Source organism: Dermacentor variabilis, chromosome 2 (genome assembly GCF_050947875.1).
Source record: "Dermacentor variabilis isolate Ectoservices chromosome 2, ASM5094787v1, whole genome shotgun sequence".
In the NCBI taxonomy this organism is placed as follows: domain Eukaryota; kingdom Metazoa; phylum Arthropoda; class Arachnida; order Ixodida; family Ixodidae; genus Dermacentor; species Dermacentor variabilis.
In genome coordinates, this window is record NC_134569.1 from 19,495,994 (window position 1) to 19,508,515 (window position 12,522).

The 12,522-nt window shown below is 42.2% G+C and overlaps 1 protein-coding gene across 3 annotated transcripts in view; it reads right to left on the reverse strand.

Moving 5' to 3' along the window:
- Positions 1-12,522, reverse strand: part of Cdep (Chondrocyte-derived ezrin-like domain containing protein) — a 231,451-nt gene that overhangs the window by 65,035 nt on the left and 153,894 nt on the right. For all 3 annotated transcript variants that reach the window (XM_075679830.1, XM_075679829.1, XM_075679831.1), the window contains 4 exons: positions 6,196-6,268; positions 5,657-5,831; positions 888-938; positions 772-830 (listed from right to left, as the gene is read on the reverse strand). In XM_075679830.1, the coding sequence (XP_075535945.1) occupies positions 772-830; positions 888-938; positions 5,657-5,831; positions 6,196-6,268 (358 nt within the window). The remainder of the gene's footprint in view (positions 1-771; positions 831-887; positions 939-5,656; positions 5,832-6,195; positions 6,269-12,522) is intronic.

Consider the following 12,522-nt stretch of genomic DNA (forward strand, 5'->3'; position numbering starts at 1 on the left):
GAATGAATGGACCTGTGTAAACTTCGAAATATAGTTAAGAAAAGTGCCTTCCATTTTTTCTAGACTAATGAATTTGCATGGATACAAAGCAAATTTGTTTTCCCATGTAACTTACAATTTAAGAGTATGCCTCGCAATATCTTTGAAACCACGTCCCAAATACAAGGCCAGCATTTCTTCCCCTAAAGCACTAGGCTTGACTATCGAACATTTGAAGTGTGCAAGAAAGTGCATTGTATGCCTTGTGTAATCAATTACAATAGAAAAATGGATGTCTTCCCACACCCAGGTTGCTTAGTAGCACAATGTGGTGCCATGACAGCTACAGAGCAGACTCTGCAAGGGGCAGACATCGCTATCAAATGTCATTGATGGACAGTTAAGAAGAGCGAAGCAGAGATGATCGATACATTCAGCAAGCAGATTATATGAACTCATGTTACAAGTATTTATGCACACCATTTGTTTTGCATAATTCAGCAGTGTAGTTGCAACACATGATATCAACTTTTCATAGATGGAAGAACGGGTATGCAATGTTCTTTTTTTGCATGAGTTGCTTCGGAAGAGGCAGGAAGTGTGTTGAATACATAAGACAAGTATACTCAAGAGAAGCAGGGGTTGTGCGAGGATAGGTCCCCCGACTTATCTTGGTTGTCACAGAGTAAGGGTTAAGAAAGACACTGTGACCATTATTTTTCGACTTTCGGTGCATCTATTTCAGCAAGCACAGCCAAAACAAAGACATGGGAAAAGGTGAAGAACACTGACCAATCTATGCAGGGCCTCCTTGTGGCATGTAGTGAACCTCCTGAGCTGCTGCAGCATTTCTGTTTGGGCCAAACAGACATATGTCAATGTGCTCAGAAAAAAAGCACATGGCTTACCTTGGCTAGCAGCAATGTCAGCATGGCTAGGTGGATAACAGCTGTGCAGCCCTAAAAAAAAGCAGACTTACAGTAAGACACCTTCTAATACGTAGTTCTCCATAGCTGGCTAACTAGTACACAAATATTTCAGAGTAACTGTGGCATGAGTGTTTAAATAAAATCAACATTAAACACAAAGAAGTGATGATGACCTTTGTTTACAGGCAGAGTTGAAGCTCCCAGCTCTAAGTCCAGTGTTCATACCAAATTCTTTGTGGCCCTATCTATTTCTAGTATTTTGTACACCAGCTACAGTAAAACCTCTTTACATAAGTTAAAAGGGGAGCCACAATTACTTCCTTATATACATCACTTCGTTATATCTAGTATTGACCTTCACTGCAATATATGCGCAATGGAGCGCACAACTTTAAACATGTATAGAAGAAGAAGGCCTTGCGTTTATGAAACCGCTACGTGGACACATAAGCGACGAAATTTTAATAAAACAACCAGAGAACCTTTGACGTGCACAACACATGACTTTATAGCACCTGACGCGAATGCCTTCACATTAGCTGCCTTCTGTTCCAATGCGATGGTCTTTTATTCCTGCTTTCCAGTTGGCTCATCTATGCATTGTGAAACCGGAGAAATGGTGATGCAGTAGAAGAAAACAGCAAAACGCTCAAAGTTTGTTGTGGGTGAGCAGCACAATGCACACAACACAACATGCCAGCTACACACTTGATCCACACTGATCCAATGCTTTCACATGTCCGCTGTGCGAATAAGGATTTCAATAAACTTCGCCATGCCAGCTTGGCTTGGCCGACTCATGGCCTCCGAGAGTGCACCAGCCTGTGCGTTGCACCAGTGAGAGAGAAATGCAATGGCGATAATAAGCTGCTGCTTATGCTGCGCTTTGGTGAGAAAGAACAACATTGCTCGAGGGCGTGTTTGATGTGGGAGTTCTGAACTTCTGCACTGAATGTATGCCGAACCCCTCGAAAAGCTATATATTTGGAGTGCAATGGTGAGGCATACTTTTACTTTGGAGACAAATCTAGTTCATTGTGTCCATCAGCAAAACAATTTTACTTAATTACAATGAGGTTTTAAATACATGGATCTCTATATTGATTTCAAGGACAATTTTACTCACTTGCTTATATCCATTATTTCTTTGTATCCCTTTTCACTTAACAAGGTTTGACTGTATTTAATCTATTCAAGAGTGCACTCTTTATTGCAATAATGTGCCAACTGTAATTCAACAACAAGAAGAAGAAAATAAACTTCATTAAAAAGAGTGGTTCGGCAGTTTTGGTTGTGGTGGCCTCAGGTGACGGCTTGAAGTCCTTGGACTCGGGCAGCGTCTTTGGCTTGCCGGGCAGCCCAGAGCTGGTCTTTCAATTCCGAATTTTTTAGAACTGCCTCCCAGCAGCGGCGACGCTGATGGAGAAAATCCTCGGTGGCCCCCGCCCACCGCCTGGAAGAAGCGAGCTCGAGGCTCGAGGCATAACCTCGAGAAGCAAGCTCGAGGTTATGGATGCGTCGCAAACAGCAGCGGTTTCAGTACCGTTGTTGCAGGCACATTCCCAGAGCATGTGTTACGGCGTTGCTCTCTATCCGCACGCTTTACATACATCAGCTGGGTATAATCCTGGGTAACAGTGGTACAAGATGACTGGGCTAGGGTAGGTGTGTGTTTGGAGTAAGCGCAAGGTTACGGCCTCATTCCTGTTATTGTGCAGTGGTGGGAATGTGCATCTTTAGAGTCTGTAGTGTTGGGTGAGGTCTCCGAATGTGGTAAAGTGATTGCCCCACGCCCATTGTAGTTCTTGTTGCCACATTTCTCTCATAGTGTCCCGATCTGGCAGATTCGATGCTCTGCTCTCAGGGGCAGAGGTGGCGTCCACATAATCTGCAGCGGCTCGGTGTGTGAGACCTCGAGCCATTGTGTGGGCCGCCTTGTTGCCCGCAAGTGGGACATCGGTGTGTGCTGGGGTACAGACTTTAATTTATTTTAGGGGAGAAGTTACCTATCCATGTCAGCTAAAAATGTATTTTTCATCTATTGAAGTAGAAGTCAGTGAAAATTTCTCCTTGCAGAAAAAATTGTGCAGGTCCCACACAGCGCATGTGATGAAATGTTTTAATGTTTTAGTTTGTGTGTACTTCCCTTCTGCTGTTAGGGTTCACTAAGGGGCCATCGAAAGCAGAATGGTGCATACCTTCTAAGCACCTAATCTTATACAGCATGATTGTAATGTGAACCTACCCAAAGCCATGTGATACAATGACACATTATTGCAATGCAGCCGACAAAACACCCACGCATACACAAGCGGTGCTGAACTAGATGTATTGTATGCTGTGCACATAAGAGAACGAAGGAGAGAACACGTGATGTCACACTCAAACACTTCCCTACAAGTGGCCTCGCGGGTGCAGTGCAAAAGCTGCTGTTGAGAGAACACCTATGCCATCTGGAGTGAAAAGAATGAATACATCTAAAAAAATGAAGCAAAATATTTCCTAAAAACAAAAAGGACAATAGTATTTTGCTTAAATATTCATTATTTAGATAAATATATTCTTCTAACATCCTGTAAAATCGAATTTGGGCTTTTTTATACAGTGCTTTGTGAACAGTAATTTGACTTGTGCTTTAAATAAACAATGTTTGCACATGGACGAGTGTCATTCACTTGGAATACTAGTTTAGTGCAATTGCCGACCCATTCTTAAAACATAGAAAGGAGTATAAACATAAAAACAATTATGCAGACTGATAAACCCAATAAGGGGGTAAAGCACTTGTGGGGATGCTCGAATCTCATGCATCCACTGATGTCTTTTTTGCATGGTTCTCGCATATCTTGTAATTCGGCTTCTCCCCGTAGCTAAGTGCCAGCGGCGGTTGTTATGGTTGCAGCATATTATGAGAGATGGTGCGAGTGCTGCGCTGTTAACACCACCTAACAGCGAGGTTAGTTGGGCGCGGGAGGGAGTAGGCTTTCTGTCCTTGGCTTGGGGTCGGCGAGCGGCGTAGACCTTTCGCAAGTGTGCCAACCCACTTCGTGGGACCGTCCCGGGAAAGGCTTGGGAGCAGCTAGGACACCGGAATGAACGAACACGATCATTCAAACACACCACCATTCCCGTGACCGTACACACAAATGATTATGCATTGGTATCTAGCATGCAGGCGAATATATCCACTAGGTATCCGGTCGGGGCGAGTCCGACTTGCTCAATTCGTCACGTGCCCATCGGATTGTTCTGAGGACAGTAATTCAGCTAGCAGGCATTAGTGCATGAAAAGTGCAATAAAAGCCGTTGTGATTGTTTGTACTACTGTGTTGTTGTTCCCTTGTCCCAAGAGCATGCATGAGATCCCACATGCTACTAAGACGTTAACAGTATTATGGTAATTTTATGACAGTAACTGAACAAAAAGGGATGCTTTCTGGCTGCTGACATAGTGGTAAAGTGTGTAGTACATGTGCAGTAAAAATGTACCCCCAAAATGGGATTTTCTATCTGTGCGGATTATCACATAATTTTGCAATTCTTCCTAGCCCTTATAAATAGGTTGGCATATTCTGAACACATATTCCAACTGAAGAATGCTATTCTGCATATATTGGTCGTTTAAAGGGACACTGAAGGCAAATTTTAAGTCAATACTGTTAAAATACCATTCCAGAAACCTCGAAACGCTTGTTTCGTGCCAAGAAAAGCTTCACTTAAGAGAAAATCACATATGAAGGGTGCACATACCTTCAGCACAATTAAAATCACCCGCCCCTGAGCGGGGGAGTGGTGACATTTGTTATGCCAGCTCTGCCCTTTACAGCCATGTGCGAGTAAAATGGGGCCCAACAGAAGGTACTACGATTTTTTGCACAATATGCAACCACACGGGCATGGAAAAACTAAGCCAAGACAGTGCATTGGATTTGGCACAGCAGCTGCCTTAGGGCATCCTGCAAAATAACATGGACAGGGAAACCTGTGCTACTTGCAGTTCGTGGGAGTTTTGACAGCTGACAAAACCAGTGCAGCACTGCGTCATAACAAAACTACTGAAACGTGAAGCCGCAGGCGGTGCAGGGTCGAGCGAAAATGAAACCTTCCGACTGCTCGCATCATTGTCAAGAGTAACGAAAATGAGCTCTTTCTTCTAAAGGTTGAATAGAACTGATCAATTAGTATTTTTTTCCGCCTTATAATGCACTGCAATTATCTTTTTATTACGAGAGGTTGCGTGCTGATGACAGAAATAAAATGAGGAGTGCCTTTGTGATCGGCCTAGTAATTGATTGCGGGGTGAGTCGCAAATCGTGTCCTGCATTTATCTCAATTTCTCGATTACTAAAACTGTGTTTGCGCTAATACTGATGCCTTAGTCTTCCTCAAGAATTAACCCATCATACATACTGGACATTCTGGACATAAAGGACATACTAGTTGCCTTTAGTTCCCCTTTAAAGCACCAGTTAAAGACACAGATTAATAATAATGCAATGTTTATGTCGGAATGAGCGGGTCTAGTAGCGGTAATCTGGCTACACTATCACAACCAACATCTACATGTACTAGCAGTAACACTTAGTTTCTGTCTTATTATACAGCCTTTGCAGTGCTGCAAAACTGCAAGTAGGATAGCCCACAATACGAGTTATGCTTGACTCTTTCTTCAGCACCTAAACTGGAATGGAAAGAAAGAAAGAAGTCCTGATGTCCAAAATAGTGTGAAAGTCACACTCAGAACATACTTTCAAAGAGGGCGCAGTAGTGGAATATTCGGTGCAATGGACGCAGAAGGAACAGCGACAATGGCAGGTAGCAGTCCCGCAGCAGCTCAAACTCTCGGCACAACTGCTCACAGTGTGGTCCTGCGTACAGGCGCTCCAGAATGTGGGGCAGCATCTCCAGGTACCGCTCATCCAGCTGCACACAGCATAGTACCAGATTAGACCAAAATATCATCATGGCATGACCGCTACCCTCTCCTATTGGCTCAGTGTGCTTAAATGGCAGGAAGAACAAACGGCTCAGGATGTGAGGATTCTCCTATGCCTTAACCTCAGTGTTTACATTGCTGTGATATTGTGGAAGCTGTCATCAACCAACAGAAGTGCTTGATTTTCTCAAAGCTCCCAAAACCGTGGTACTTAGAAAAGCAATTGGTAAATTTAATATATTATTACCATTAAGGTGCGACCTTACATGTGAAAATTTAATAGTAAGGCTATATATAGATCAGAAGCACCAAATCACTGCTTGCCCCACAATGACACGAAGGTCGACTCACCTCCAGCAAGTGTAAGTAGTCCAGCATGAGCGCACCAATGCCTTGAGCAGTGGAAGAAACTGGCTTGCTGTCCCTGAAAGATACAGCAGCTAAATATACATGTAAAAAAGAAAGCACAACCAAGAAATTTCATGTCAAATGGCGGTCAAGCCTTGTCAGGCAAAGATATGCTAGTTATGCCTTCTCACTGAGTTATCAAAAATGGCTTCTATACTTGAGAAATGCAATGAGAATGTGGCTACTGCATTATAAAAACAACCAGTTGAAAGTTTTCACAGCTGTGACGAAAATCAAAAATGCCTTTGCTTTGTTAAATAAGTTGTAGTTTTGCCTGAAAGGCAACACATCAATCGCAGTAGCAAATTAGTTGACAGCTATGCGAAGTAAAGATATTAGTTTTATCGGCCATATAAATTTGAAAACATGCACTTGCTAATTAAGTTGACAAGCATGGTGTGACGCTTGCACAAGCAAACATGAACACATCTCATGCGATGACCACAGAAACTCGCTGTCAGAACAGTGGAGTGAGGAAGCAGGGCAGCAGCAGCGAGCAAATTGACCTTCATGCTGCCTCTCGCTTCAACTAAACGGCGAGAGCACAGTGCATACGACACTATCAGCCCTCAACGTACCTAGACTCTGTCCCCAGTGCAGATCACTTTCAAGATAGGGCCTGCGTAGCCACGCCATAAGCAGCAGCTGCCAAATTGAGGCCACCGGAGGTGAGCTGCCATCATCGGCTCATCCTCACATGCTTTCACTCGCACATACAGCATACGGCACGCAGTGACGATGTTATCACCCTTGGACTTTATACGGAACATCACGGCGATGGCAGAAATATGCCTGGAGTGTCCATTTAATTGCTATTGCAATAAAAGTAGATACTCCACCTTCTACTATGTGTGATCTGTGACGAAACAGCAAGAGAAGCAGATGTAGTGTGTTGTGATAGACATAGGAAACTCACCCATATGATTAAGAATTAATGGCTGCTTTGCACAATAGTTCACAGCTATTCTGAGTATGTATCATACTGTATTTTCCTATGTATAAGTCGTGGTTTCTTTCTGAATTTTTCGTCAATGCATCTTATAGAACAGTGAGACTTATATGCTATCAAAATTAGATCAGATACTATGGCCACATCCTTTGTATCGAGTGGGCATGAAATGATGCTCTCCTGCATATCACCTTCTACCATGCACTGCAACTGCACTTCATTGCACTCGTTGCTGCTATTGCTGCACACTTCGCACGTGTTGTCGCAGCCTCGCTAACCATGGCGTCGCATGAAAAGCAAAGTCAGCAAAGTTACAACTTTGGAGAAGTGGCCAAATGGGTTAGTGAGGCATGATTGTGGCAGGGTTTCACAAGGCTGGGTTGATCCCATTCGCGACTTATGGTGATGTTGGCAAGTTGGACGCCAGCAAGTCGGAAGATGACCGTGATGTGATAGTAGAACTCCAACCTGAAGTAGTTGTGTTGTTTGTAAGCAACTTGGAGGAGGGCTGCTTCGATGGCTCTGACTAAACCCTGTCATGTAAGCTATCAACAGCATTGTTCATGCAATTAGAATAAAATACTTCTGAAAAGTATTCTCTAGACTTTGGAAGGCACTTGCACGCGTGTCAGCACTGCCTAACAGGGTATGCGTGCAGAGGTGGCAGCAACTGCAAGCATGTATTTTTGTCACACTTTCTCATGACCTAATCCTCAACAAGTTTTTAAATACCGAATGAACAGGTGCGTTTTATACGCTGATACAACTTATGTACATTTTTTTTAAAGGAAAAACTGCCATTTTGAGGAGGGTGCAACTTATACAAAGGCGCACCTTATAGACCGCAAAATATAGCAATTATTATTCAGTAACATAACCATCTCTAAGGTGTGGAACAATTTTAAGTGGCAACTATAGCGATATTAAGGTCCACTGATCTTAAAATTTGTATGGCAAGTTCTTCTGGACACTTTGTTTATCTGTGAGAGACCACATGACAGAGCATTGTGTAGTTTAGTTCTTCCAAAACTTAATATTAAAGACCCACATGTGCATTTCTAATCCATGTCCTTCAATGGCTAATTTCTAGTGGCCACCCCAGTTGATAATAGCAATGGGGTTACATTTTTGGTCTATGTAACTGAAACAATGGTGCAAATGCTTGACAAAAAAGATATTGCTGCAAGTTTTATTCTTCATATTACTGCGCAGCTATTGCAGTTGCTGAAATAGTAGCAGGTTGTTTTGTCCTGAGGTCTGCATTAACAGCATAGCAAAGGTGAAAGGAATCTATTATTGCCTCTAAACAAGGCTCAAAGTAAGTGGATTAGTGTGGTCTGCAAGTGCTCACGTACTCTGCAATTACAGAAAGTATTAGCCTGATTACGTAAGATTAACACTTGATATGCACTAGCACTGCCAGGACTAGGATGAAAACAGCAGCACTAGTGATGATGTTATGGCAAACCAACATGTACTGGGATATCCTCTTACGTGACCCATACTCTATCGACCCATACTCTATCAGGAAGTTTGCATTGCTGCAGAAACCTTTACATGGGCAGATTACAGCCATACCATGCAACAGGATGTTCACATTGACTGCAGCATCACAATATGTCACTATAACTGCTAGTGTTCCCAGCTTCATACCAACACTCCAGTAGAACAATACACCCTTATCTCACTAAGGTGTAGGTAAAATGCATTGCCACATTGCCACCGGCCTGGAGAACCCCCCCCCCATACCAGGATGCCTTTTCTCGAAAGCAGTGCCAGTATGTCAAAAGTAAGATAGTGCAGCTGAATGCTGTACGTAAAAAGAGGTTCTTGGTGCTGTGTGTGCTTCATTTGATCACAAGTGCATGTAACTTTATAGATACTTGTAATCTTTATCCCAAATACTAAAGTGGTTCATTGCCAAATCACCCGTAGCATCACTGCAGAGTACCAAGTAAAATAGTGAAGCAGAGTGTAGTTGGTAAGATGCCTTGTTCTCACCATGTGGCAAATCAGCTCTGCAAAAATCTGCAAGGTGTACTATGTGCACTAGATTTGATAGTACTATTGGAACAAAGCACAGGCCGACCAACCTATGGCTTTTGTGGGTGACTATTACATTGAGAAGTAGTGACGCACCGCCTGCGCAATTAAAATCAAAGTAATCACATGTAACAATAGCGTGAGTCACAGTGAGCACTTGACAAGTATTTGCGAGTGAGCAAGGGTTTCAATTTGTTGTTGTGAGCACTAGCTGCATCTCCAGATCTTTAGCAGATAATGTATGATATTTGTCAGAATCTTTCATGGTCACTATTCTACAGTGTGTGGCTAAACCAAGCAGAATATGATGTCAAATTAATGAATTAGTTTCCTTAAAGGTGAGAGGCCACATTCAAAAGTCTAGCAAAATGAGGGTGGCGATATGGGCTTGTTGGTCGGTCATCATGGAAAGGTACCTGGACAGTTTAACAAGGACACAAGAAGAAACGAAGACAAAGACAAGCTTGTCTTTGTCTTCGTTTCTTCTTGTGTCCTTGTTTTGTTGCGCTAGCCAGATACCTGTCTAGCACAAGATTGATTTTTTGTTCTTAGAGTGCAGCTCTTAGGCCCCAGTTCCTGCGGCAAGCATCGGCATTGGCATAACCGAGCGAATGAGCACAGCGGAAGATGAAAGAGCGAACACGGAGCATAGTGGGGCGTGAAAGACGCGAGGAGGAAAGTGGAGGAGGAGGGTATGGTGAAAGGGCAAGAAGAAAAGCGCAGTGCGGTGACGATGGCTACGAGATGCCGCCAGAACTGCGCGTGTCATCTGGGAGGTCTGTCCGCGGCAGCTGTTGTGAATCATGCCCACGCATCACCCACGTGCTGGCTCTCGCGATCTCCCGATTAGTGAGGCAGTTGGGCCATACTTCATCCCATTTGCAACGTGCCGCACAAGATAGATTGTCCATACCAGTTACAGTGAGTTTTCCAACCCATGCCCTTGTACAAGAAAACCAAAACCATAATGCATCGGTTTCGATCATCAGTACTATTTCTTTGATATAAACATTACTCAAAATACTTTGTTATTTTGTGTTGTTGATGAGCAACAGGAACAAAAGGGGAGTCTAGTGCATCTTATGGGGGCCCCAGCTATGAACCTGGTGCATTTTAGGCCTCTATGTGTTGTTTTTGTTATCTTTCACATGGTTTGGAACATTTGTTTATGTTTTTCTCAAAACAATATTTTGCTTCACCTCATATTACGTGAACTTTGATTACTTTTTTTGAATGAATATTTGGAAATTAATTTTGCAGACTCATTCCTCACATAGAGATGCATGAAACAAATGAGGACAAACAAAATTGATGCAGTATTTTTAAATTTACAGCTCATGTTGCAAATAAATTTTATCCAAATGCACAATTTTTTTCACTTTGCTTAGTTTTTCAAATATTACTTCCTTACTCTCTATGGTGCCATATATTAAAAAAATGATGGAAAAAAAATATTGCTGGCTCATTGCACTTACTAAACCAGTTGTAAACCACTGTACAAGAATAAACTTGTTTATTCATAAATAAAGGAGAAATTCGTATGTTATTGCTTGGTAACATTGCAGCATAATGTAGTGCACATCTATGCTCATCACTGTCACCAGGTATGCGCTAAAATTGTATCGATGGCCGTTTATAGCAAACTTCGGCATTCAACTGTAAAAACTTATGAAAAACCAATTTTGATTACTATCAAGGAATGCAGACGCGTTTTTTCATGCCACTATGTTGCACTATGTGTTATAGGTGATGTTATCGGTTTTATATGTGGAGTATGATGGTTGGATTGTTTATTCATTTAGTGTGCCGGCACTGCACGAGGTTCCAAGCTGGTCCTTGAGGCAGTGGTGCTCAATGTAGTACTGGTTGTCTTCCATATTCGGGTCTGGTTAGACTGAGCTGTCTTCAGGGTCAGCACACGAAAACAGTTAGACAGTCACGTGAAATTGGAGTAAACTCCCAGAGAATTCTAAACGTATTAAATAAAACTGGACTGCACTGATTCAGAGAAGAGTGAGTCAAATTGCAACATTTGAGAAAAAATTCAAACATTAGGATCACTAACATGCCATGTTACCAGTTGATCACAAACACAAATGTGAGTGCCTTGTTTTTACGTGAGAAGCTATGCTTTTAAAGAGGTTGTGCTTTTATTTCTAATTACTGTCTTCCCGTACAACATTACCGAATGCGTGACGCTAAGAGACAGCCAGAAATGCAAGAAAGTAGGAAAGTTACGACCTCTGACGAAATAAGGTCAAATGCTATGCCCTGTCGCACCATGCTACCATATGGTCGCCAACATGAATTGGAATGGTTCATGTTTATAAGGAATGCCATGGCATTCAAATGATAATCACGCATCCTATATTTATTGCTTCTTTTGTACGTTATTTGAGTGTTCATGCAGCCAGGAGAGGCTTAAAAATTATTTTTGAATTATTTATTCAAGGTCATCACAGGCTCTGAAGTCGAGTATTGTGTGAGGGTGGTTAAATTACAACTTGTACATAAATTCACCATTATGGAAATGGAAGCTACACAATAGTTAGCGAAAAAGGTTGATCCAATTTATACAATTCAGGCTCGAGTAAGAAATTTGTAAATGTACAGGTAATTCTATTTGAAACACGTTCACACGATAACTTTGCATAATCAATTCAAAGTCAACATTTAAAATGTGCACTTAACTCCTGTCAAAAGGTCACAGGATTAACAATATTAGCTATTGTGTCAGGAAGATCATTCCAATATTTAATGGCCTGTGGCAGGGTGGATGAATTAAATGCATTAGTTCTGCCAAAGAGGCGTTGAAAGCTATGTTCATTATATAAATGTCTAGAAGAACGGAGTGGACGAGTTAAGTATAAGGAAAACAAATGCTCACTGTGAATTATTTTGTACAATAAACAAAGTAGTGAAATCGTTCGACGTTTTTCTAAAAGCATTATTTTGATGTTTGTTGCGCTAGAGCGTATACTGTAATCTCCGACAATGAATCGAGCGGCTCGGTTCTGAATGGGTTCAAGGTCACTGATTAGATAAGTTTGGTAACGTGACGAAATGGGCGCAGCATATTCAAGTTGAAGGCGAACCAATGTTTGATGTGCTAGCTTGCGAGTAGTGTGAAGAGCATCATAAATATTACGCTTCAGGTAGCCGAGTGTACTTGATGCTTCTGCTGTAATTGTGTTGGTATGAGTTGACCATGAAAGCGTTGGTGTAAGATGGACTCCTAGATACTTATACAAGGATATGCTGGAAAGAGAATGTTTGTT